Below are 21,925 nucleotides of genomic sequence, written 5' to 3' on the forward strand. Positions count from 1 at the left end.
AAACTGCCGTTTGACGCTGTTAAACTCAACAGAAGCTCTCACTGTATTCATGCCGATGACGTGTTTGTCGTTAGTTGTGGTGAAAGCATTTTGTGAGAGAAATAACGTTGCAAAGTTCTCTCGTGTTTATTCAGTGCTCTCAGATACAAACAAAATAAACTTGCGCTCTCAAAAACTCGATAAAATAACAGTTTCTCAGGAATCTTTCCCCAGCTCTCTCTCTCTCTCTCTCTCTCTCTCTCTCCCTCTCTCTCTCGATCGACTGGCAGTGAGTGCTGCTGCTCATGTCTGACTAAACCACGCCCCCTCCGCACGTAATCTCATTTCAAATGCAAAGATGTCAGCCAATCACAACAGTGGGTGTTTTCACTGAAGTCTCACAGCAGGCCCTTAAAACAGAGCATTCAAGCCAGAGGGCTAATACCAGTATAGGAAAAAAAGCCTTTTATTTCTAAATTACGATTTTTTTATGTAAAAACCATACTAACAATATAAGTACACCTCAGGAAACATTATAAAATAAAATAAAAATCCATGCCATGGGATGGGACCTTTAAGATATTTTATATTTAGTCCGAGAGCGTATCCAAGTGTGCCTAGTCCATATGTGACATCAGTTAGTTAGGTAGAATCTCTTGACGCATCGTAAAGTCATAGTTTTTGTTATTTTTGGACCAAAATGTATTTTCTATGCTTCAATACACTCTAATTAACTAACTTATGTCTCATATGAACTACTTTGATGATGTTTTTATTCCCTTTCTGGACATGGACAGTATAGTGTGCATACACTTACATACGCTCTCGGACTAAATATAAAATATCTTAAACTGTGTTCTGAAGATGAACGGAGGTCTTACGGGTGTGGAAAGACATTAGGGGGAGTCAATAATGACATATTTCCTTTTTGGGTCAACTAACCCTTAAAGGCGGGCATCTTCCCCATCCTATAGCCTACTTATTTTTGTTTTGTTTGTTGCTTTTAATATCTTGGTAATACTTTACATCAAATGCCCACTATTGAGCCATTTCGTCTCAAAAAGGCAAGTTGGGTTAAATGTATCTTTTTTTGATAATAATGTTTTTTTTCTGTTCAACTGCCAATGTTCCTTGTGTTAATGATTAATATTTTTTATTTGTATTAATGAAGGTTTATAAGTGTTATTAATGTTAGTGTTTCATCATCAAACCTTATTCAGTCATTTCTATAGAAATCATTGCACAACGAAAGCCACCAGAATAGACATGTTGATGGTGACAACAGTTTTCCCATATTGCAACAACAGAAAATGAATCCTTTTATATGCTGATGTTTGCAGTTTTGTCCATATTTTTAGTCCTGGACATCAGCAATTATTATTAAAGTAATACATATTGTAGGCTAATAGGTGGAATAGGCTATATCACTTCCAAATTGTTTTTAATTTAAATTGTATCAAAGTTAAAGATAATTTTAGATGCATTTCATTTACTAAATCTAAATAAACTATAGTAACACTGCATTTCGTTGTGAACTATGGTTACCATAGTACACTTTTCGTAAGGGCAGTAGCTCACGGAATTTCACTGTTGACAAGCGCGCATGCGCAGTGCAACTTTTCCGCATTGGGTTCCTTTACGCTTCCTCATTGACAGCGCCTAAAGGAAGAAAGCAGCGTCCCCCTGTTTCATTTGCAGTTTTATACCGCTTTTGCGTACTATTGACATCTTAAATAAACCTCGGAAGTCTTCTTTAAAAGTCTTGGAAAGTTCAGAAATGTCAAAGCCTCCCCCCAAACCAGCTAAACCAGGTAAGAGGTGCGCGTGGAGGAAAACGCCTCGGCAAACTACTAAAGCTTCATTAAATATTCAAATATTTTTCTGCGTTGTTTGATAGCTATATAAATTCGATGGCATACAATAAAATGTATTACGAGCATGCAACTCTTATGTCTTACTGAACTTTCTCCTGCGGGTGGAGTTTGGCGTTTCTCCAGGTCAACGCAATGCAACTTTCTTTGCGCTTTTAGGCTTTTCAAACGATTGTTAGCATGCGCAAAACCACCACATCTTTGCTTCAGTGTTCAACGAACAAGACATAATGAGTGAAACGCCTTGCCATAGAAGGCAGGATTGGGGTTGGAAAGAGAAAATCATTCACGCCAGCCATTGTCTGTGTTTCAAAACCTAGTGAGCAGTCTACATAGACAGCGCGTTAGGTCAAAGTAGAAACACACCGCATTTTTGGCCATCATAGGGTGCGTTCCGTGTCGACTGAGCCAAAAAATTGCTGTTCGCGCCCATGATGCCCAAAATGCTGTCTAGATAGATAGTTCAACGGTTTTGAGTCATTGCCATTTGTCTTCCAGTTACGTTACTTCCCTAAATGAAAGAGCAGCTTCACTATGCTTATGTGTACAAAACATGACATTTGGACTGGAGAGTTAGGCTGATGTTGATGATGAACATCACTGAGATATGTGATGTAGACAGAAGTAAACCAATATTGTTTATTCACAAATGTAACTAAATCTTTAGATTACAAAACTAAAATGCAAGGTGCATTATGGCTAGTATTATTTATAATGCAGCCATTTCATGCAAAATCATTTGAACGGTCTAATGGTTTATTTATTTGAATGCTTATTGGCAGTGTTGGGGGTAGGGCTGTGCAATATATTGAAATTATCGAAATATCGCAAATGTACATATTGCAATATGCATATCGCAACGACACTCAATATCTGAATGATTTTAATAGGCTACTTCAACATTGTGAAAAGTGTACGTTTTAGGTCGATGTCTAAAACAAGAATCGACTGGGCACGCAACTGTTAAATATGTGACTTGCTAGATGTTAAAAATAGTTATTAAAAGTAAACAAATCCCTTCAGTCTTGCGCTGTCTGACACACAGTGAAACATGCGCACAAACCGCCTATCTGAAAGCATGTGATCCCTTTGACACAGTTATGTCAAAATGGCTGTCTTGATGAGTATTCATATACACAGTCGGTTATGTTTTAAGTGAACGATATTAGTTGGGAAAAGAAACCGAATGAGTGTCAATGGGATCCGTGCATTAGTTCTTAAAGTGACAGACGGCTAATATATTAAAGCTGCCGCTGTCAACAACAGAACAAGAGAAAATCACAGTGCTCTTGGCTGAATAACCTTTGCAGCTTTATTATGTATCAGTGTATATTTATTTCATGTTTAATGATGTTTTAATTTTTTATTTAATTTTTATAACAAATATAAATTAAATTAACAAAAATAATCACCCACCACTAGTTCAGGTGTATTTGTTTACCTGGATGATCTTGATATTCAGTTTTAGGTTGATATAACTATATATAACCAAGTTAAATATTTGCATTACATTTTTTTGTTTTTGTTTACATTGATCTTAAAATTATTTTGTCAGATTTATGCATATATTTTTGCTAAAACACTGCTGGTCACTTTCAGAAGTTGCAGCGATGCTTTCTTTACCCAGAGAGAATGTGAAACATAAATTGTATCATTCTCAGTTTTTAAATACTTTTTCAAAATATAATTTAAATAGATTTTACACACTAATAGCAATATCTTATCGCATATCGAATATCGCATTATTTAACAAGATATCACATATCGCATTTTTCTTCCGTATCGCACAGCCCTAGTTGGGGGTAATGCATTACAAGTAACACGGGTTACATAATCAGATTACTTTTTTCAAAGTAACTAGTAAAGTAACACAGATTACTTTTCCCCCATGTCTGACCGACCGCTCTCCTGTCTCCATGTGGAGGGAATTTAGGAGTAATGGTGCCTTCGGAAATTTGATAATTCCCCCATGTCAGTGATTGAGCTCATCGCATTCAATTTTTGAAATGGGAGGACGTTCATGTTTAATACTTATTAAGCAAACTCATAATTACGGTAATTCCTATAGCATGTAAAGGCAGCATAAGTGCAGAGATGTTGTGTGCGCTGTGTGTAAACATGATGGTTATTGTAGTTCTAGACTAAATGTAAGCAAACATTTACTCATCTCAATAAAAATAAAAAACAGTGAAATGCAAACTCTGAATATTACACAAACCTGCAACAGTTAATTGTTAAATTACAAAAATATACTTTGTATTTAATCTCACTGTATTAACCAATGTATTTGCTACTGATCCAATTCAATTGGGAATTGGCTTTTGTTTTTTTTGCTGAAGTGTTGATCTTTCTTTTCCTGTGTACTATTCTTCTGCAATCCAAAACAGCAGCACAGCTGAAAGGTTTGAGCTGTGCCCTCTGCAGTTGTGAATTTGCATTTACACTTTTTGTGTGAAAGGGCCTTTTCATTTTCCAAAAAGAGAAAACTATTTTTTTTATAAAAACCAAACAAAAAAAGCAAGCTCAGCCAAGGTGAAAAAATTATCACAAATTCACAATAGATTACTTTCCATAGAAAGTAATGCAATATTGTAGTACATTACTTTTAAAAGTAACTTTCCCCAACACTGCTAATTAGTCTCTAGTTGTACAGTAGGATGTCCACTTAATACAGTTTACTCCGGCAAGCAAATTTTACCATTTGCGTAGGATGTAATGTTTGGAATATTAAACATATAATGTTAAGAAGTGGCCAAAGCTGCCACAGTGTTTCGATTTCAGAGCCGATCTGTAGGAAGTTTGGGAGGAGCCGGTTGGATCCCTCTTAGCAGGGCTTATTTGGTTGTCACAGGCCAATGGAAATACCTTTGCAGCCAGGAAATGCCCTTTTGTTGTGCTTATAATGGTTTGTTTATTTATATATTTTGGCCTCAGGCTTGGGTTTCTCTGGTTTGGAGGTATACACACATCTCTACATCATGTGGTTTGCCCTGCATTTAAATCCAATACTACTGGGTTGTAGATGTGTGATGGTGTTTTGCATTTGGATGGGCTGATAGGTGAAGATAAGGGTTTGACAGGTAAAGACTTGTTTTAGCTGTAAACAGGCATTGTGTGTGTATAAAATGCTTCAGTGGATGATTTCCTGTGTGTTCTCATTTGAAATATAGAATTAACATCTATATGAATGTTTCAAACAGGTCAGGTCAAGGTGTACAGGGCTTTATTCACCTTTGACCCAAGGACGGTGAGTTTCATTCTTTCATCCTTAAAGGGATAGTTCACTAAAAAATATAAACTCTGCCATCATACACATTTGGGAATTCAGTAAAGTCCATCAACTGTTTGGTTACTCATATTCTTCAAAATATATTCTTTTGTGTTCAGTAGAAGAAATGTATACAGGTTTGGAACAACTGAAGGATGAGTAAATGAGGACAGAATTTTCATTTGTGGACGAATTATCCCTTTAATTTGTTTTTTTTTCCCGATTGCTTTAGCTTGCCTGGATTGAGCTCATCATGTATATTTTCCTCTTTTTCAGCCAGATGAGCTGTACTTTGAGGAAGGAGATATTCTGTACATCTCAGACACTGTATGTTAATGATCTCTCTGATTGTTTGGAAGTTCTGATACTTCCTCATGTGATTATGCAGATATTATGTCATGACTTTAATGATTTTCTAGTGATTGCTGGGTTTATTTTCAGAGTGACAGTAACTGGTGGAAAGGGACGTGCAGGGGAAGGACTGGTCTTATTCCCAGTAATTACGGTAGGGAAAGTGTTAAACTAAAACTTACAAAACATCAATCCTTCACTAGTTTACCTGAAACAATGCTTTGTTAAAGATTAAACTAAATGTGTGTAGATATGTGAAGTTTATAGACTTTTATGATGTCGGGAAAGTTTTATTTGAGATAGTCAGTGATGTAACTTACAATCGCGTGCATACTTAGGGTTAGGGATTGGAACAAACCCCAATCTTTTAATGTGTTATTATTATTTATAAGTGAACAGACTTTTGCCTGGCAGAAAATAAAATGAATGAAAATATCATTAGTCTCAAGGCATTGCCATTGGTATAAATGCATATTTCAGAGTGTCATTCTTAAATTGATGGGATTTGTCTTTTCTCAGTGGCTGAACAAGCAGAGTCCATAGACAACCCCATGCATGAAGCAGCCAAGCGAGGTACACAAATACACACCTCATCTAGCATTTTGTTTGTGTGTCAACATGGTGAAACAATCAAATATTTTGTGTGTGAATGCAGGTAATCTGAGCTGGCTCCGAGAGTGTTTGGATAATAAAGTTGGCATCAACGGACTGGACAAAGCTGGGAACACCGCTCTCTACTGGGCCTGTCACGGAGGGCATAAAGGTACAAAAACTGCACACATTGGTTGAAACATATGCATTGGCTATTTTCAAATGCTAATATCTGAGGGGCAGCAGTAGTGCCAGGGCTCCAGACTTGCAAACAAATGGTTGCATTTTGTGACCTTTTGTCCTGCCACCACATGGTTTGTGGATTGAAAAACTTTTATAACTTGTTTCGTTTACCGTTTTATATTTGTCATATGCAACATAAAAGACAGCTCTTGTCAGCCCAACCAAACCACCAACAATTGCCATGGATTTAATGTAGCAATGCTAACTATAACCGTGGTATTGTAGCAGAAAGTCAAATTATTTTGTTTTATATCTCAGGATTCGTATATCCTTTTAAGAGTGAAATTCAAGCACTTTTTTTTTTAAGTATTATCAATGTTTAGTATGATACATTTTTAAAATTAAGTGTAAAGATGTGGCAAACAAAACAAAAAATAATGCAATTACCACTAACCATTAGATAGCTGCAGAGGAGCACTTATAACTTATTATTGACTTATTACCACTTCCTAATATATGGGGGGGCCAAAGTAGAAAGTCAAAGTCTCATGAAAACAAACTTTTTCACATTGTGACTGAATTACACAGAAAACAAGTAAATAACATTCCTTTTATAATTACTGCAGCTGTCGGTCAGTTCACTAATACTAAAAAAACAACCTAAGAACAATTTTATATTTTTTGAAGAGTACAACAGTTACATTTTCCATATAAATTCTGTTATTTGCACTTTACTGTTATTTATAATAAAAGTTGCTACTTCTCTCAAATGTAAGTCTGGAGCCCTGAGCACACAAGTTTACCCCCAATAGGCATTCCATTTTTCAATACATTATGCAAACAAATGAGTCAAATTGATCAAAAACGTTTGTTTTTAGATGTGGTGGAGATTCTGCTGAGTCAGCCGAACTGTGAGCTCAATCAGCAGGTAGGTCTAAAGTTGGTTAAAATGTTTTTGATGAATCGCTAATCGTGTTCTTGAAATTAGTCATTTAATTTGAATCTATGAGATCAGATTACGAAGGTGTGTGTGCAAAATGATGGACAAATGCAGAATATTTTCGACTGTATTGACATGTTTATTTTATGTCAGAATAAACTGGGAGACACGGCTCTACACGCAGCTGCCTGGAAGGGTTATTCAGATATAGTTGAGATGTTGCTCAATAAAAGTAAGTAAATACATTTTTCCTCATACTCATAAACACATTTTTCTACAGTATCTATGTGATACAAGGGTGTGGTAAAAATATTGATTTCCAAATGTATTGCATTTTCATCTTAAAAGATTTAATATTGGTTCTTGTAAGAATTTATCTTTGCATTTATTAGTGTTAGTAAACATATTTAGGTCTTGTATTTAATCTTCAAACCATTCATATTTTAGGAGTTATTCATAGAGAATTTCACATTTCAAAGCAAAATTAATATTGTAATTATAATTAAGAATAATTCAGATTATTCTTAATTATAACTGGAAACAACCAATGGCAATCTTAATCCACCAAAACAAAAAGATTGAGAAGCTCAATTAAACAAATATTTATATTGAGATGAAAAACAGCTGTATTAAACTTCCCATGGATTATGGGAGAATAGTGACATTTTACACACAATGAGCCTCATGAAACATATTTGTACATAAGTTTCATAAACAGATATTACATTTTTGTCCGATACAATAACTCTTTATATTTGAAAGCAGATAACCCATATGTTGGCCAATAAATCTAAATCCAAATTTGTATATCATTTTTGAGAGCCGGAATGCAAAAACAAAAGTCTCACCATTAAAAAGCCATGTCTCAAGCACAAAATTATAATGTTCTCATTTATTATTTTATCTGTAGACTATAAGACAGACGCTGCGAATGTTGCACTTAACTATATTTTCCTTTTTAAAGTGATCTTCATATATCAAGCAATTCAAAATGCATCTTTAGTGTCTAAGCTGAAGGAAATATGAGTTATTTATTAGCTTTAATATATCGGCCGATAACAATAAAACTGAACATATATTGGTCCGATATGGTATCAAGGCGTGATGTCTTTTTATCTGTATCTGCATGTCATTTTTTTAATATTGCATCTGTGTGTTCATATTGTAGATGCCGGGACAGACATCCTCAACAACGAGAAGAAGACAGCTCTGGATATGGCCACCAATGCACAATCTGCCTCTCTGCTGAAGAGGAAACTGGGAGGAGGTGAGTCAAAAGGCGTCTCCTTTCAGTTACCTCCTTAAAATATCACTTCCTGTGAGAAAGGTTCACACAACTAACTGTCTGGCGGTTGCATTTACAGTGATTCTGCGCACCCACAGTAACGCAGAGGAGTATCTCGATGATGAAGACTCTGACTGAGAGAAGAGCAGCACTAATGAAGTCCATTCATTCCTACACTCATTCCTGCACAAACCATCACATGTATATAGATCAGATATCTGCGAGAAACATTACTTACAAAGTTTGGGAGGATGTGAAAGCTGGTTGCCGTTGTCTGGTTGTCTCAACTTTCTTCTTTATTCCAGTTCATTGTAAAAGTATTGTAGTACTTGTCTGTTCATTAATTGTTTAGGATGGACACAGTGAACATTTGTTCTTCTATTTGCTGCTCCTCTCTTAACTGTATTTATTCCATAGAACTGTCTTTATGATTTTAAAGTGCCTTTTTAAATAGGGAGATTGCCCAGAACGTCTCACATCCCTGGGTCTTTTTATTCCAATAGTTTTATGCATGTGTCTTGTATGCGGGTAAGCGTGCGTGTGCCCCTGAGCATTTTATCTTTTTAAATTGTGTTTGTGTGTATGTATGTATGAGACGTTCTTAATGATGATAATGATGATGATAGAGTTGCATGTAAACCCAAACATTACAACTATGCAAATAAATCAGTGGCCTTTGCTTGAAATGCAAGACTCAAGCTTGGAGCTTGAACGCTTCGGTATTTGAAATTGTCCCCTTTTGATCTTTTGTGAATTTCACCTTATTTTCTTCGTTTAAAAAGATTAGTAACGGTGACTTAAAGGACAAGTTTTTTTTAGTATCAAGATTTTTTCATATAATCGTATTATCATTTCAAAATGTTTCACCACTTTTAATAAATAATTATAAATATATACTAGGGAAGAAAGAAAAAAGTATTTTAATGGCATGTTCACACCAAGATCGTTGAGATAGATATATTGGCATCCACTAGCCTGACAAGCCAGACTCACATGAAGATGTTACACTCGCGGCATATTAGATTTGTTGCCGCTAGGGTGCGTCTAGATTTCTAGGCTAGGCATCCACACCAGCAGACGATATTGTTGCTCTATATCTTTATCGCTGTGTGTGAACTCTGCTATTCATTAATATTGAGAACGATTTTTAAAACTAGGCCTATATCTTTATCAGTATCCTATAAAGTTATCGGTTTAAGCTGATGATACACGGGGCAACTGTTTGAGCAATGTTGCTAAAAGATGCTTGGGCACTTTCCCATCGATAATGGGCTACACATTTTTATATGGATATCCCAAAAGAAATGTTTCCCATTCTCAAAATACCCACAGCAACATCGCTTTGGCAACATTGCTCAAAAAGTTGCCCCGTGTATCATTACTATCCAAAATGAATGATTAAACTGAGTATGTAGTTATTACGATAAAAAAAATCATCATATATACAGATCATAGCCTATATTTTAAAGACGTTAAGTTAGATCGACTACCCAGATATCAAATTAAGTTTTTTAAATAGCTTTAAAACAATTGTGGCCTTGCTATGGTCCCTTTTACTACATTAAAAAAAGCTGTTAAATTAGCCTCTAAAGTTAGCTCGTGTTTGGCTTTGAGAGCAGCAGATTAACGCCAAATGTAATATTACAATCTCTCTATGTCTTAGTTTATTTATCCAGCAGCTTAACTGTGGTGAACTTCATCTTACTTATGTTAATAATCAATTTGCTTACATTTTTTAAAAAGAAAATTCGTAAAAATAAAATAAAAACTCACCTCAGAAACCATGCGCCATTTTGCTGTCAGGAAACGCTGCTAGGGTCAAGCGCGCGCATTTTTAATATTAAATACAATTATTAGGAAGTGTTGAAAACAACAATAAAGTTGAACTTCCCAAGTCTGAACTAAAATAAAAAACGGCTATGTATGAAACATTTGTGATAAAGACTAATATGCTATCTATGTTGGGAAACATTTATATTTATGTGCAAGTCATCCAAAGTGACTTACACTGCATTCATGGTATGCATTCATAACTCGTGGCCGTTATCAGTTCATGCATTCCCTGGGAATAGAATTCATACAATATTAATTATTTACGACGCCTGGCTAGAGTAGAAAATAGAAAACATTACATTTAGTCAGCTGTTAATAGGACTTCAATGCAAATACATTGCATAAATCAAAGAAGCATGAAGCATAAATGAGTAAATGAGATCCAGGTATTTATTCAATGCCTTTGACTCCATTTAGACCCCATGTTTTAAAGACAATGTGTATGTCATCAGTCAATTTAGAATAAAATGACATCAGCCTGAAGAAAACAATCTTTAAATTACTAAAACAGGGAAAAAAAGGCTTGTAAAGCTTTTGCCATCAATTCATTCATAAGACTTTAATATATTTACTTGCATACAGTAGGAAATTAGATGAATGGAAAAAGGGAGCAATGTCCATCACAAAATTATTAAAATATAACATAGGAGAACTTAAGACAAAAATCCTAGTAAGTAAATCGCACATTATGCCCAGTGGCAATAGGCACATTGTGGAACGCCACATACTCAACAAAATGGCCATCAGTGGTCAGAGCCCAAACTGGTGTCTTTGAGAAAGCTTTAAGAATAAATGAAGCTTTATAACAGCAAAAGTGATTCGGTTCCACAGTCAAACTCTCATAAAGGCATAAGGAACGAAAGATCAAACCACTCCAGCCATCCAGAAAAACAGAAACCACCCATGAATATAAAAATAAAATCAATCATCAAAAAAGGACGAAAAAAGTAAAAGAGCACACTTTATAAAGTGATCAGAGGCATGCACAAGGTCAGGGATGGCCGAACTCTCGATTACCAAAATTATAAAAATATACAGAATATGGCATTGAGATTTGGATGATACCAAGCTGTTATTGCACCTTTGAGAAAGCCTGATGTGGCCAATGAAGAAAATAAGCTAAGTAGTAAAAGTAGAAGTAAAATAGCGGAGCGTGTTATCCTAGAAAGCGGCAGGGATTTGCCTGAAATGTGCAAAGAAATGTGTACATAGTTATGTTCAAGTTAAGCTCAATGTGTGTGTAACAAGTACAAAAATAGATCTTGATTTGTCCGATGCAGTCGATAATATCTAAAATAGCTCCACACGATTTAAAGACCTAGTCTCTGATAACATCTGGATCCAGGGGAAGCGTTTTAAAAAGCCTGTTAAAAATCGTAATGGCCTCCCTGAAGATCTACACTTGTCTGACAGTACTTTGGCACAGGAACAAGCTGGTGTAATGCTCACTATCACCACAAGATGACACAATTTTAAAACGTGACCCTTGGGCCTCTGATATGGCGTGCTCAAACACACACTCGAACGCCATCAGATTCTAGCTGAAGAGCTTGACAAAGCAGCTCTGGCAGTAGGGTTTGTCATTCTGCTCTTTGAATGTGCCCTTGTTCAGTTGTTTAAGGCAGAAGGCACAGACGAAATGCTCGGGGTGGAACTTCTTGCCCATGGCAGTGATGCAGCGGCCGGTAATGGGTTTCTGACAGCCGGAGCAGAGCGAGCCGCGGCGCTCGTGGTAATGAGCCTCACAGTAGGGCTGCCCTTCATGCTCGAAGAAACTACCGTTCACAAATGGAGTGAAACACTCCTGTGGAGGAGAGAGAAAACAGATACACAAACGATTCAAATAATGCTACAAATAAAATGGAACAGATAGCACATCTGAGAACAAAATGAGCTAGTGTATAAATCCAAAACACACAGATAGCAACATAAACACCAAAATTATTCCAAAACTGGTACCAAGATATAGAGCAGCAGGGCTGATAATGTGCATATTGAATATCCTTAATATTTAGTTTTAAATATGTTTTTTTTTACTCAATCAGAAAATATTTGTTAAGTCTGACAATAATATACACTAATCTTTGAGTATAATTCCTAAATATATTACTATAAATATATGTAATAAAATGGCAATATTTATACATTTGAATATAGATTAAAAATCTGAATGTATAAAGGTAAGTTTTAAGCAGGATTATTATAGCTAACGAAAACCTTTTTTTTCCAGTTATTTGAAATAAACTTTAATTGAAATAAATTAAAATAATACAAATTATCCTTAATTCTTATTTTATTACGGCAAGCTTCCAATGCAATTTTCTATTCTAAACTGAAATTTTTTTTTAAATAAAAACTTCAAATTATTAACAACTAATATTATCTCAGTGATACTAAAATAACACTGATATATACAATCTGATATTTCAGATTTTATATAATTATTTAGTATAAAACACTAATAGGACAATATTTGGTGTCAAACTATTTAATAAATGTTCATTTTTCTTTAATTAATTAACCTAAATTAAATGAAATATGCCCATGCCAGATTTTGGAATATGAATATGCCTAGCTGATATATCGGTCAATCACACACACTACACCACACATCAATGGCATTCTTATACAGACACACATATATACTGACCCTGCAGACAAAACACTCTGGGTGCCAGAGAGAGTTGAGGGCTGAAATGTAGTTCTCCAGGATTGCACGGGCACAGCCGCCACATTTAGGGGCAAACATGTCAAAGTAGTCCTTCCTACAGTATGCCTTTCCCTCCTTCTCATGGAAACCTACAGGAAATAGAGACAAAAAAAAAAGGTTGCCAAAGGCTTAAAAACCTTTTTAAGAAAAAATTGCTTGGTAGTAAAAAAGGAAAGGCCAGCTAAAGAGAAGAAAAGAGGAATAGAAAAGAGTAGAAGCTGCTTACCCTCAGGCCCAAAGAATGACCCGCACTGGGCACAAAAGAAATGCTCTGGATGCCAAGTCTTGTCTAATGCGGTCACCACCCTCTGCAGGATGAAAAAAGGCTAATGTATAATTCATTACAATGAACTCATGGCAAAAAACGAACAGAAAGCACAATATCAATGAATGTATACCAAATTAAGATAAGATTTATTAACAATTATTGGTAATAGTGTTCATTTCAAGTCATGTTGTTTCAATCTACATAAAAATGTGAATTACATACTTCCTACATAGTTCTGTTTTAGCAATGTAAACTACTCCAATCCTAACTACATGCTGAACAAAACATTAATTTTGCAATATATAAACCGATCAGGTGAAGTGAATAACACTGATCATCTCTTCATCACGGCACCTGTTAGTGGGTGGGATATATTAGGTAGCAAGTGAACATTTTGTCCTCAAAGTTGATGCATTAGAAGCAGGAAAAATGGGCAAGTATAAGGATTTGAGTGAGTTTGACCAGGGCCAAATTGTGATGTCCAGACGACCTCCAAAACTGCAGCTCTTGTGGGCTGTTCCCGGTCTGCAGTGGTCAGTATCTATCAAAAGTGCTCTAAGGAGGGAACAGTGGAGAACCGGCCACAGGGTCATGGGTGACCAAGGCTCATTGATGCCCGTGAGGAGCGAAGCCTGGCCTGTGTGGTCTGATTAAACAGACGAGCTGCTGTAGCTCAAACTGCTCAATAAGTTAATGCTGGTTCTGATAGAAAGGTGTCAGAATACACAGTTCATCGCAGTTGTGTATGGGGCTGCATACGCGCAGACCAGTCAGGGTTCCCATGCTGACCCCTGTCCACCGCCGAAATCATTAGAGCAATGGAAGAAGGTGGTCTGTTCTGATCCCGTGGATGGCCGGATGCATGCGCATGGCTTCCTGAGGAACACATGGCCCCAGGATGCACTATGGGAAGAAGGCAAGCCGGTGGAGGCAGTGTGATGCTTTGGGCAATGTTCTGCTGGAAAACCTTGGGTCCTGCCATCCATGTGGATGTTACTTTGACATGCTCCACCTACCTAAGCACTATTGCAGGCTCTTTTAGCAGGATAATGCTCCTGACACAAAGCACAAATGGTTCAGGAATGGTTTGAGGAGCACAGTAAGAGTTTGAGCTGTTGACTTGGCCTCCAAATTCCCCAGATCTCAATCCAATCGAGCATCTGTGGGATGTGCTGAACAAACTTCGCAACTTACAGCACTTAAAGAATCTGCTGCTAACATCTTGGTGCCAGATACCACAACACACCTTCAGGGGTCTAGTGGAGTCCATGCCTCGACAGGTCAGGACTGTTTTGGCAGGAACAGTGGAACCAACACAATATTAGGAAGGTGGTCATAATGTTACGCCTGATCAGTGTATCTCTATAGAAACCAAAATTCTTTTATGGAAAATCTTTTATCTATGTTATCAAATAAAGACATAAGTGAGTCACATGTAAATTTAGTAATTCATAACTGATTCAATAACTCATGGGTTCAGGAATATTTTCAACTGACAAAAAAAAAGAAAAATTCACGAGAATCATTAGTAAATCAAATCAGACGACACACTGTGTGTTTTTGCATGCAGACAGCAAATACATAAGATTCTAAATAAAATTAAATAAAATAAATTAAAATGTGTATTTATTGCCTTTGTATAGTGCTGTGGTAGACAATTTTGTATCTTGTTTTTAAGATGCTTAATTATTTTTATTGAAACAGTATTCCTAAATGCTTTCTTTTATGCATTTACATTCACAGCAGACTCTCCATCCATATGCATGTGTTGAGTTCGACTGCAAAGACCCATTTAGACTGAATTTGAGTGAATGTTTACGTTTACAGGAAACCTGAGCCAGAGGTAAAGAGTGAGCAGCTATAGTAAGCACCATCACGAATGGGTGGTGACATATGAGACACACACACAGGCCTGTGAATGCCCCGTCTGTGAGCGCTTAAAGTGGTGATAGGAAGCATAATCCTCCTTACGTCCAGAATGGGTCCATTGCAGTAGTAACAGCGTGGAGAGAAGAGACTGTGGTAGTCCTTTTCACAGTACGGCTGGCCATCTCGCTCAAAGAAGTTTCTGGAACCGATTTCCTCCTGACAGTGAGTACACACGAAATGTTCTGGATGCCACGTCCTGCCCATTGCTGTCACCACCTGAATGAATCAAAGAAAACGAGGGTGGAAGCGTACAGCTTCAGTGAAAGTAGTAAACAACAAAAGACAACCGAATGCCAGCGTCTCATGATTCTAAACAAGCTACAAAAGTTGGGGATCATTAGGATTTTTTGATGATTTTAAATGTCATTTATTTGACGAAAAATACAGTGAAAACAGTAATATTTTAAATTACAATAAAAAAATACTTTTTAAATGTAATGTTTAATTTTTTTTAAATGTAATTTATTCATGTGTGGAAATTAATACCCTCCCCAGCATTTTTTACATTCTGCAAATCAGCATATTAGAATGATTTCTGAAGGATTATGTGACACTGAATATAATATATTTCACAATATAACATCCATTTTTGCTAATAAATGCAGCCTTAGTGAGCATAAGGGTGTGTTCACACTTGTAGTTTGGTTCACTTGGTTCGGACAAACAAATAATAATAATAATAATACAAATAAATAAATAACAAATGTTAGTCTTGGTCTGCTTAGCGTTCACAATGGCATTTTAACACTGAACCTAAAGATACCAAACCTAGGAATATGTTCACAACCTGATTGGTCGAGTTTTATTACTTATATATGACATCCAAACATCCAAAACAATGCTGTGTGTTGGGCTAAATGTGCTCGTGGTATTGTGTGTAGCTTCATATGATGGTTATTTGACCAGCTGAGAACTTGTGAAGAGCTTATACACTGTAACATCACAACTATAACAAGAAAAAAACAGGTATGATTGCGCCTTCTCTCCTTTTTGGGGTCACATCATGTCCTGTTTTGGGTTCGTTTAGATGTCTTTGGTCTAAGTTGCGTTCATATTTAATTCAAACCGCTTCAGTCATTTGGAAGCGGACCGTGACCCCTCTTTTCAGCGGTCTCTGTCCACATCAGGGTTCACAAATGAACCGCACTAACAGAGTAAATCGCACCAGGGTTTGTTTTAATCCAACCAAACATGCCAAGTGCAAACACACCCTAAGAGACAAAACTTTTTAAAAATCGGAAATCTCCAAGCTTTATATACAGAGACATGCAAATACACCCTTCGGTTGCTTTTTGGTTTTATTTTTGACCCAAGCTTCCACTCTAAGGCATAATATACTAAAAAAGATAATGATTTGGCCAGTAAATGGACAGATGATCCACAGATCTCTTACCTGGCCAGCGATTGGCTTCTTGCAGGCTCCACAAACGCCTTTGGCTACAGTCTGGACACCCAGGCGATTGAGGTCTGACTGCAGGCTGCCCAACATATTGTCCAGTTTATTCCCCTGCTTCGGGACGCTGGTGGGGGAACTCTTGCCCTGAGCCATAATCTAAAGCAAAAGGCAAAGGTATTTTCAAGTTTGTTTTCATAAAGCAAAGAGAATATGGATGCAAATCCCACTCTGCACACGCAGACACAAAACAAGCAGCTTTGCTTAAGCTAAACACTTTCTACTTAGTACACATAACTAATTACTACAAATTAATAATTTATCAAATGCAGTTTTCAAAGCGACTTGTAATACACTTTTTACCAGGTAAATCGCCCTGGAGTAAACAGAGATTTAGTGCCTTGATCAATGGGGCAATTGTGATAATTCTAAATAACTAAATGCGTGCAGGATTTCAAGCCACACCATCCACTAATTCTTGACTTGTTTTGGAGAACTCAACAGTGAAGTCAATATAAATGACATCTAATAGAGTGGTGCAGGTATGACTTCACTTTCTAGGCTAAACCGCAGAAGCAAGTTAGCATTTTAGCACTTCCAGTTCCCTCGTCCCAAAATCAATGTTTTTATTTAATGGCTGAAAACAAGGTCTGTGGTGAACACAAGCTAAATACACTGTCAAGTTTTATTCTACGACATAAAACACATCAGTATTACCCTAGGCGGTTGCTAACAAGTGGCTAAATGGGACTATAGAAGCAGTCAAGAAGATAAAACTTCATCACGCCAAGGTAATCTCAGTCTGCTCAGTCAAACGTTCTGGGAAAACATTTGGAGATAAACTGAAAGAGTTGTCAAAGCTTAGTGATGGTGACGCTGAAGTCGAGCGACAGCGGTGTAGTCTGTTTATAGCCTACATTTCGCTTTTTACAAACTATCTTGATCGACAAAATGTGTAAGTATCATAAACTTTTGCTGATCACGGAGCTTATTTTGTGCTATAATCCAAAAGCCTATGGGAAAATCCTATTGGGTTTTTCTCGAGGGAACCAGTGCGATGCTAACTGCCGGTTGGCCTACAAAGTTGCCTCTATATGGAGTGTAGTTGTTCAGATATTTTTTGTGTGCTCAACAACAGATGATCAATTTTGTATCATGACTATGGTCAATCAACTATTTGTTTATTTTATAACTTTATTAAAAAAACAAGAAATTACTTGTCACGTGAAAAGGGTATTTTCAAACTCCTACTCAGCATGTACATCAAGAGCTTCTTCCTTCAAACAAACAGGACTGGAGATGTTGAATTGCACACATTTACTTGCATCATTTATTAGTCAATCCATTACAGGATGCTAGTGGTTTTAAATGACACACTTAAAGTAGTTCTCAGCTTTGGTGCAACACTATTTTGGAATCAACGGAATTAAAGGTGGGGTAAGTGTTATTTCAAACCATTTTAAAAAACGGATTGGAGCAGAGTCCAATAACAAACTTGTAGCCAATCAGCAGATAAGGGGCGTGTCTACAAATGATATTGAGATGAGAGCGCTTGCTCAGTGCACGGCATTATTTAAGACAGACAACACACATGACGGACATTAGAGAACTAATATATGCTGGCTTTTGCTTGAAAATGCTCGTGTGTCATGTTCGCTTGTTTGTTTATTTGCAATCGCATTGTCGCTCACCTCAGCGATGATAAAGATCCGTTCATTTCCACATCGTATGGAGCATCTAAATCTCCTCACTGTCTGTTTCAAGCGTCAGCTCACACAATGTGTCCGACAGTACAAAGTCCACTGTCCGACAATGTGTCCATTTTTCATTGAATATTTGGCCTGGAATAGTAACACAGATTCTGCCATATTAGTTGCCTGAGTTATGTATGTGTGGGGCGGAGCTATCAAAATAGGGGCGAGACCCTTTTGGGGGTAGGGCTGTGTTTGTTTTAGTGATTTGAAATATCAACAACAGTTACCAGAAAGCACTTTCCCCACCTTTAACTGCTTTTATTGCAAAGCATGTAATGGAAATATTTACTGCATTTGTCTTATTCACAGCCTTGAAAGCAAACAGCAATCAACAGCCAGCAGAGAAACATGATCCTGTACAAAACATGCAATTGTTATTATATATAAACACCAAATCTGGTGAGATATTCTGCAACATTTGCAATTTTATATTTCAGTTTATTTCACATAAATGGAAAGGCTTTTGAATCATATCTGTTTTACTAATCAAAGGAAATCCATCTCATGTTCCCTGCTTAACCTTCCCTAAATACAACTAGACCAAAGTGGTGTTAAATACATAATCAGATGACAGACCAACCAAGGCCATGGGTCAAAAAGTGCTGGTGAAACAGTAACCCCATCTCTGAGCTCTCAATTCAAAGAAGCATGACACTGAAGCATTATTCACAATGCAAAAATAGCAACCTACACATCCTCTGTTATTTCTGCTTATGATCTCACACTTAAACAAGCTACTCCTGAAGTGCTCCAGCGCAAGCCCGCCCTTTGACTTGGTGCATTCTGCAGCATTTTACACAATTTTGGCAGACTTAAATACTAGAGATGCACCGATTGCAATTGTCTTGGCCAATTTTTGTGTATGTGTGACCTGCCGATACCAAGAACTATGACTGACAGCATATACTAATAAATATCTACTTTTCTTCAATGCTAAATTTAATTTCACAAGTCCAAAAAATAAAATGAATAAAGAACAAATAAACAAATTGCAAACACCAGCACAAATTAATGCTGGTGTAATAAAGAGAGATTTGAAATAAACACGGTTTTAAGTTTTTTAGCTGGGTCTCACTGTAGCGTTCAGGTAAAAAATACTATAGAAATGAAAGTAATCAAATGTAAAATAATACTGGATAGTCTTCATTGTGAAAAATACAGATTAATGCTTAAAGTTACAAAAGTTATTTAGTCAAGAGCAGAGAGTGATTTGTCTTTTTTTCTTTGATTAACATTAATGACAGAAAGCAGCAAGAATATTAGGCTGCTGTCACTTTAAAAGTTTATTCATGGATGCAATACACTGTTACATAACTTGCGTTATCTTAACTATTTACATTCCAAAACTGACTGTTTAACTGTAAATGCCCGCCAAGAAAGGCATTTTGACATCATTTTGTGTATATTTGACCATTTAAAGGTGGGGTAAGTGCTATCTAGAAACCGTTGTAGACATTTCAAATCACCAAAACAAACACAGCCCTACCCCCAAAAAGGGTCTCGCCCCAATTTTGATAGCTCTGCCCCACACATACGTAACCCAGGCAACGACTATGGCAGAATCTGTGTGTAACTAATCCAGGTCGAATATTCAATGAAAAAGTCACTCCTTCCATCACAAAAACACAAACCATTCTCATGAACAACTCGATAGTACACGAGCCTCGACAGTCCAGCTAACGACATATAACAATTATGACATGATTAGAGTTATATAGCGATCACAAAAACACAAACTAGTTCTCATGAACAACTCGATAGTACACAAGCTAGTCCAGCTAACAACATATAACAATTATGACAGGATTAGGATTATATAGATCATGAAAAGAGGAAACAAACATATATTAGGAGTATAGTATCTTACTTGTCGGACACATTGTGTGAGATGACGCTTGAGACAGACAGGGAGGAGATTTAGATGCTCCATACGGTGTGGAAATGAACTGGTCTTTATCATCGCTGAAGTGAGCCACAATACGATCGCAAATGGACAAACAAGTGAACGTGACACACGAGCATATTCAAGCAAAAGCCAGCACATTAGTTCTCGGCTAATGTCCTTGTGTGTCTTGTGTTTTGAATAATGACGACGTTAAGTCCCTCTTCTCTCTTCTTACCTGCTGATTGGCTACAAGTTTGTTATTCCACTTGGTCCGAGTCCTTTTTCTAAAACGGTTTTGAAATGACACTTACCCCACCTTTAAGAGCAATAAGCCACTAAATTTGGGACTCACAAGCTGACTGAGTGGTGTGCATGCTTTTGGTGTGAGCATGAAACCTGTGGAAATGACTCAAATTATGTGCAATGCAAGCACTGTTTAACCTAAGCGAATGAGACGAGTGAGTGAGAGCAGACAGGTGTGTGTCACATCTGAGAGAAGAGACGGAGAGCGTGTAGCTGTGCCGCTAGCAACAAAAAGGACCAGCTCGGAATCAGAAAGACGTGAGAATGGTGCTTCTCTGCTTCGCTTCCAGATACACATCCACGTACAACGTCCCACTGCCTCGAGATTTCCATAGTTATACTTGGATACACATTATGCTGTCAGGTTGACTGTCAGAAATGGAAATGAACCACAACCATTATAAACACCCATTTGTCTTTCTACAACATACAAAAGACCAAAGCTGATGCAAACCGCAAAATAAATATTTCTATACCAATCAGCCATTCATTGGCTAATCTCTAACATCATCCCTGATTCTGTCATCTTCCTTGACATTATCTTTTTTGAAAATTTTGCATTGTGTAATAAAGATAACCAAATTTTCCTTCACTGCTGGACCAATTTTTTATTAGCCTGGAATTGCCTTGCAAATAGCACTGGAGCCCTAGCCTAGAAATCTAGACGCACCCTATAGTGGCAGCAAATTTAATCTGCCCGCAAGTGTCGTCTAGGAACTCTCAATACCCTTCTGAGCTGTATTCGCCTAACTCTTGCCGGGCCAATCACATCGTGTATAGAGTCGGTGGGCAGGGCCATAATGACGACGGCCGAGTTGCGTTTGTGTGCTTCTAATAAACACAGAAACTGGCGAACGGCGGCGGTCTTTCGAATCAGCTTTGACCGTGACTCTGGAAGACTTGGAGTTAAGCTTTTCTCTGAGAAAAGAACAAAGAACGGCACTGAAGTCATTCTTAAAAGGGGAAGATGTGTTCAGAGTTTTACCGACCGGATATGGCGAATGTTTAATCTATCAACAATCTCTGTTTCACCTTCGTTCCTCTGGTTGGTTGTAGTGCTATCCTATCGCGTGCAGAGGGAGTTTGAAAGACAACCGTTTATCCGCCCCTCGGATTGAGCTGTCAATGGTGAGTGTCCAGACCAAACATCTTGATGTGGGTCTGGCTTGTCAGGCTACTTGAGCCCTATATTTGTCATCTACTTGGTGACAGATATAATGAGTTTATCTATTACGAGTAACAATTACAGCAACTAGGCAGAAAAATCAAAGACCAGAATCAAAACTATAATAATCTTCATTAATATAAAAGATGGTGTACTGCAAGATGGTGGCGCCCTTGCTACAAAAGCTATAACAAAGCATTGTTTTTCTTTTAAACGG

At 37.1% G+C, this 21,925-nt stretch overlaps 2 protein-coding genes across 4 annotated transcripts in view; one reads left to right on the top strand and one right to left on the bottom strand.

Annotated features, from left to right (window-relative positions):
* The first annotated feature begins 1,583 nt into the window (after window positions 1-1,583).
* ostf1 (osteoclast stimulating factor 1) lies at window positions 1,584-8,747 on the top strand. Its single transcript, XM_067439612.1, has 10 exons — window positions 1,584-1,790; window positions 5,051-5,097; window positions 5,395-5,445; window positions 5,560-5,623; window positions 5,989-6,042; window positions 6,125-6,232; window positions 7,122-7,171; window positions 7,337-7,415; window positions 8,352-8,450; window positions 8,548-8,747. Exons 1-10 carry the CDS (start codon window positions 1,757-1,759, stop codon window positions 8,604-8,606), a joined length of 645 nt encoding a protein of 214 aa, XP_067295713.1. The 5' UTR covers window positions 1,584-1,756; the 3' UTR covers window positions 8,607-8,747.
* Window positions 8,748-10,845: 2,098 nt separating this feature from the next.
* Window positions 10,846-21,925, bottom strand: part of pxna (paxillin a) — a 60,531-nt gene continuing 49,451 nt past the window's right edge. For all 3 annotated transcript variants that reach the window (XM_067439614.1, XM_067439615.1, XM_067439613.1), the window contains 5 exons: window positions 16,602-16,760; window positions 15,251-15,424; window positions 13,238-13,319; window positions 12,952-13,100; window positions 10,846-12,105 (listed from right to left, as the gene is read on the bottom strand). In XM_067439614.1, coding sequence (XP_067295715.1) covers window positions 11,839-12,105; window positions 12,952-13,100; window positions 13,238-13,319; window positions 15,251-15,424; window positions 16,602-16,760 — 831 coding nt within the window. In that variant the 3' untranslated portion in view covers window positions 10,846-11,838. The remainder of the gene's footprint in view (window positions 12,106-12,951; window positions 13,101-13,237; window positions 13,320-15,250; window positions 15,425-16,601; window positions 16,761-21,925) is intronic.

The sequence above is a fragment of the Pseudorasbora parva genome, chromosome 3 (assembly GCF_024679245.1).
Source record: "Pseudorasbora parva isolate DD20220531a chromosome 3, ASM2467924v1, whole genome shotgun sequence".
Taxonomy (NCBI): domain Eukaryota; kingdom Metazoa; phylum Chordata; class Actinopteri; order Cypriniformes; family Gobionidae; genus Pseudorasbora; species Pseudorasbora parva.